The 6,140-nt window shown below is 42.6% G+C and overlaps 1 protein-coding gene across 1 annotated transcript in view; it reads right to left on the minus strand.

Annotated features, from left to right (window-relative positions):
• Positions 1–1,763: 1,763 nt before the first annotated feature.
• Positions 1,764–6,140, minus strand: part of ENKUR (enkurin, TRPC channel interacting protein) — a 43,311-nt gene continuing 38,934 nt past the window's right edge. The window contains exon 5 of the mRNA XM_067030444.1: positions 1,764–1,908. Coding sequence (XP_066886545.1) covers positions 1,819–1,908 — 90 coding nt within the window. The 3' untranslated portion in view covers positions 1,764–1,818. The remainder of the gene's footprint in view (positions 1,909–6,140) is intronic.

Here is a 6,140-nt window from a genome sequence, read left to right on the forward strand (position 1 = left end):
CTGGAAAGTTCGGATCTTGCCTGAACATGTCTCTTTTGGGTATTCTTCTGGAAAAACACTGAGTGCATCTCCTTCTTTATCCACTAATGAGCTACACAGCCCTCAGCAAGTCATACATTTGCTACATTTAAAGACTTGATATGTGAATTTATCAAATACAAAGTAATGAAACTAATTCTATAGGTGCACAACCACCTTTGCAATTAGAGAAGAAAAAGGAAACATGCAAAATCCTTAATACTTAACTGGCTAATAAAGGAGAGACCCCATTGCGTGTGGTATATGCAACTTTCTCATTAATTTTGAAAGCAGTGCCGACTCTCTCGTACGTAGGCAGTAATGCCCTCCAGTTTCCTTCCTTTTTTTCCTCCCAGTGCCTTGGGGCTTTTTCTGGACACTTTCTTCTGAGACACTTTCCAGCATCCACTGAGCAGCCTATGCTGCCAGCCCAGTTCCTGGGTGCCTTCTCCATATGGTGCAATCTCACTCTGTTAGAATGTACCACTTCACTTACGTAGGCATTCAAGTCGATGTACTATGGTTCAAGAAAGATGCTGGGGTTTAAGTGAAACCTTGGCGAGGTGTACGTCATTCACCCTTCAGGTGCCCGAGTGTATGCCTCTATTAATGGGCATCTACACTCTCCCCTGTCAACGCTTCCACTGCCAAGCAGTAATGGTGCGTTCTTGGACAATTACCTAACCTCTCTGTGCCTCAGTTTTCCAATTACCAGAAGAGGAGGAAAATCATACTTAACCACAATCATAAGGTTATTATGAGCATTAAGTCAATTTATTTAAGCACTTAAAACAATTCAGACCCTAGTAACTGCTATATATGTTTGCTATCATTACTATTTTAGAGAAGCAAATGTGGCAATATCTGTTTCTCATTTTACTGGTTATTCTTGGCTTTGAAAAGTCACGTAATAATTTAGTTTTTTGGGGGGCTAATTTAATAAACAAATTTACTCTTTACTGTGAGCAAGACCCGCTGCTTTGCCCACCATAACAGACCCAGAAGATTTAAGATTCCTTGGGTACTGGGTTCAATTCCTGCCTCCACAGACTCAGAGTCTTCTTTTTCTGCTCGGTGTGTGTGTGCACGCGTGCACGCTTGAAAGTGGCAGAAATGGGTCCAGCTGGTCTGAACTGCCCGTTCCTGTCATCGCTCTACACAATGAAGTCGTGTGATTTCTCTCATCATGTGCAGCTGGTACCACCTTGTCTGCCTCTGAGGTATGCCATGCCCAGAAATGATGGAAGGCTTTGGCTCTTACAAAGGAGAACAAACCTCCAAATGAAATGAATACCTTATCATGGAGGTAGGGCATGAAAGATCATGAATTCTGTCTTTTCTTTCCGTTAAGCCCTAGTATTTCTCATTGCATTACTCTTTGCTTAATTCTACATTTAGATCCTTGAACAAAAATTTTACAAGAGACTTTTCAGCAGTCTATGATCCTGACCCTCCTTTACGCCCTATGGTAACGACATCTGTACACCTTTGTGTAAACATCTGTATGTGTACATATGCGTGTTATATATATCTCAGCTGACCGAATAATTACGGCTTCACACACCCAAGACTGAAAGAAATTAGCTGCAGCCTAAAAATATACGAAAACGTAGTAAAGTAATATGTAGTCTTCTAAAACAGATTTTAACCAGAGATCAGGCTTCTGGTATTTCTGGCCATCAGCTACATCATCACTGGGACACTGAAAGAGTGGAAAATATTGGTGGAAAACGCTGTTACCTGGTAGAGTTTTAAACCCACGTGCTGTTAAGATCCTGGGCTCCCGTTCCTTCTTCCTTCTCATCCGGATATAGGGAGCAGGGCGTCCCCAGGTCCAAGAGGAAGAAGAACTCCGTTTTCTTTCTCTCTGACGACAATCCTTTTCCGAGGCTGATGAACAAGGAAAACAAAGCATAAGCTGAGCCGTTCTCGGGTGATCCTGCCCGTGAGGTCGGGGACTGCACACAACTGAGGTCTTGCAGAGCCAACACGGCAAACGCAGAAAGCGCGAAGTGCCTTCTATGTCTTCCGCCAACCTCTTTACGCAGATGCTGACACGCTGTCACCCATCAAGCAGCTAATATCCTCATAATATCCTCTGCCGTCCAAGCTTCCCCCGGACCTGCCCTGTATGGTATAGCTGCGCCTCCGCGCTTTTTTTTCAGTCCCCTATGCTGCCCTACTCTGTTACGTGCCTTCTGACTCCTTCTCTTGGGGCGCTGCTCCCTGTTTGGATAATCTAATTCAGAAGTACCCGGTAAAACATGATGGTGGAATTTCAAACACTGTCACATGTTGATGAGAGGGCAGGATGTTTGGAAACCCATAATATCACCTAGGAATCGTGTACCTTCCGCAGGGTTGACCTGTACTCCGGGACTGCTACCTTCATCATTACTGTCTATAAGTCATGTTTGCTGAGGATGGGGTTATGTGCTTAAGATATTATGAACATTTATCCTAATTCCTCTTCTATCACAGAACTATAGAATCCACAGATGTCTAAGTAAGCTCTGGAGAAAAATTCACACACACAAAAAGAAAGATAAAACAAAAAGGAGACCATAATGCAAACTTTTCTAGCGAATACTAAAAATTGTAGTTCTGATGTATTTGTTTCTTTGCTTTAATAAGATTGTAGCATATAATTTTTAAAATAAATTATTTATTTTGGGCTGCGTTGGGTCTTCGTTGCTGCACGTGGGCTTTCTCTAGTTGTGGCGAGCGGGAGCTACTCATTGCAACGGCTTCTCTTGTTGCGGAGCACGGGTTCTAGGTGTGCGGGCTTCAGTAGTTGTGGCACGTGGGCTTCAGTAGCTGGGGAGTTGTGGCTCGCGGGCTCTAGAGCACAGCCTCAGTAGCTGTGGCGCACGGGCTTAGTTGCTCCGCGGCATGTGGGATCTTCCCAGACCAGGGCTCGAACCCGTGTCCCTTGCACTGGCAGGCCGATTCCTAACCACTGTGCCACCAGCGAAGTCCACGTAGCATATAATTTTTAAAGGGAAAAAACTCATAGAGGGTAATTTGAAGAAAAAAGATGGACAAAGTCTTGTTTGCAAAAATACAAATAAGAACTGTGGTTTAAGTGATATTAATACTTACAAAAACCCTGGAAGTGATTTTCTCATGTGGAATGACATTTTAGGCCATTATTGACATTTACCCTTTCTTATCATGAGCATTCTTAAATCATTCCCCAAGGAATGCTAAAATTTTTCTGAGAAACTTTTGCATCACCCTAAACTTGCATTTGCTAAGCTTGATTGCCTTAGGAAAAAACCCCACTCTTTTATGTCAGTTTTGCATAGCAACATCCCAAACACAGCAAACATGATGAGACATGGAAAACAGAAAGAGTCTGGGAGGAATACAGCCATAGAGGGAGGGATTGGACATGTATTCCCAGAAATCCCTTGAGGACTGTGTCGCCCTCCCGTGACAGCTGCAGGGGCCAGACCCATCCATGGTTCTCATTTCCTCAAGCGCTTCCTTAGCAATTCTTACGAAGTTTTATTTTATTCTGAAATCAGGTGAAAATGGGGGAAAATATCAATCTTTACTGAAGGGAGAAAATTCTTTCAAGATGATGTGTATTCCCACAAGGTTGGGCTGCATATTTTAGAAGTATAGTAAGTATGCACTGTTCTACAACAGTTACCATAGGAACAAAACTTTCCCCCCCATTAGATGGTAGAGTAATCATGGTAGTAAATTTTCACAGAAATATCTAAGCTACACAAATTAAGCATCGGTTAGGAGTCAAATCCAACAGATTGTGGATTTAATAGGCAGGTGTTACAGAGGGAGGATAAAAGCTCTAAATATAAGGGGAAATGTTTGCACATCGAATGATCAAACTGTAAGTTTGCTAAACTAACCATCAAAGTGGGCACTTCGATGCCCACTGCTTTTTATTCTGCTCTAATTTCCCCGGAGGGCATCACCCCAGCTCTCAGCTGAAAGCCATGCTAAGCAATATCAAAGAGGATTCTTACAGCCTGGTTCCTGAGAATTATTCTGAAAAAGAGAGCAAATGTGACATACCACTGCGTAAGTGGATACTCGGGGTTCTGTGAGCAATGATGTGTTGAGTGGTATAATCATCGTGGACGCTTCCACAAAGAGCTGGATTTGAGCCGGGTTTTAAAAGAAAGGTAACATCTAGGAGGTGGTGTGATGTTTTAGTAGAAGGGCTCCTACAATATTACATCTACTTTAAGATGCATATTTTTCACATCAAAACACCTCTGAGGGCTTCCCTGGTGGCGCAGTGGTTGAGAGTCCGCCTGTCGATGCAGGGGACGCGGGTTCGTGCCCCGGTCCGGGAGGATCCCACGTGCCGCGGAGCGGCTGGGCCCCTGAGCCAGGGCCGCTGCGCCTGCGCGTCCGGAGCCTGTGCTCCGCAACGGGAGGGGCCACAGCAGTGAGAGGCCCGCGTACCGCAAACAACAACAACAACATCTCTGAAATGAGGCTGCCTTAGAATTCATGGTATCTCATAGTTACTATCGACTAGGTGCAGTTGTGATGTGTCATCATACACACATGAGCAAACTGAGTCATTGTCACTTCAGCTGAGTTTTGTCCATTGTTGGCTCTCTATATATGTTGAGTTTAACTGACATTTATAAATGATTATACTACTATTTGTCCTGGAAATGAAAAGTTTTTGTGTCTACAGAAAAGCATGGAAACAAAGCAGAGATGTGGGCATGAGAAGGATGAAGAAGCAAACTATGATCTTAAGAACATGCCATAGAAAAGTTCAGTGTGTAAAAGGTGGGTGAAGAGGGGGTAAAAAAATCACACTACATAAGACCCCGTAAGAATACTGGATAGCAAGTATAATAATTTTAGAATGTTTTCTCTTAAATATTTGAATAAAATATCTTGAACACATGAATTCTGATGTGACTTTTAAAGGAATCTAACCATTTAAAATAGTTTTTTAAAAAATCTAACTATTTTAAGATAATTAGCCTCAATGTGTGTATTAAAGGGATTGTAATAATAAAATATCAATCTGAACACTCACTATAATTAAGTTCCATTTACATGAAAAATACCTGAGTCCTAAAACAATACCCAAAGTGCCATATGATGAATAATGTCAGATAACTGCTTAAAATAAACTTATGAGATATTATTAGAAACATAAGACTAAATGATGCTACAATAATGCATTTTTTACAAAGAGGATTATTCTCTTTAATGCCTGTGGCTTACATTTTTACTTTATGAAAAGTTTCCATTTTATTTAATTTTCAAAAAGTGTATGGGTCAATTGTCATTAACTTGTTTGGCTAATTCTGAAATGACTAGAAATTTTGAAAACTTGGAACCTTGGCACATTTTTTTTTTTTTTTTTTGCGGTACGCGGGCCTCTCACTGTTGTGGCCTCTCGCGTTGAGGAGCACAGGCTCTGGACGCGCAGGCTCAGCGGCCATGGCTCACGGGCCCAGCCGCTCCGCGGCACGTGGGATCCTCCTGGACCGGGGCACGAACCCGCGTCCCCCGCATCGGCAGGCGGACTCTCAACCACTTGTGCCACCAGGGAAGCCCGGCACATTATTTTTTACATTATAAAATACACTTAGAAGAAATAGTGTCTTTTAAGCTTCACTACTGTATTTTAAATCCCCAAAGGGTGTGTCAGTGATTTTTGGAAAAGCTATGGGTGCACTGAAAAGGAATTACAGCAGTTTAACGATATAGCAAGATGGTGTTCCAAATTCTAAGATAATTTTATAATTTGAAGCCTAACTCACCAGTCTCACTGTCTACCACCCACATACTATTAAGGCCTTCGTGTTAGTGCTGGACACCATTGTACCACGTGGGTGGCAGCTGCCTGTCATCTCAATCATTCTGAAGAAAAGCCAGGGAATTTGTTTCAAAGTGTTTGTCCAGATGGAACCACATGTGACCTCCAGGATGCCGGGCCTGAATCCTAGCCTGCTGGCTGTGTACAGCCATAGAGCTTACCCAGGAGAAAATTTCACTGTCTCCTCAAAGCCAAGGAAGATAAAAGAAATGTGTATTAGTCCAAAAAGCACAGCTCATACATGTGGGAATTGCACAAGATTAAGGTTTGTCCTTTGTGTTGTCCTCAAAAAGGCCAG

This window comes from Kogia breviceps, chromosome 3 (assembly GCF_026419965.1).
Source record: "Kogia breviceps isolate mKogBre1 chromosome 3, mKogBre1 haplotype 1, whole genome shotgun sequence".
NCBI classification, from domain to species: domain Eukaryota; kingdom Metazoa; phylum Chordata; class Mammalia; order Artiodactyla; family Physeteridae; genus Kogia; species Kogia breviceps.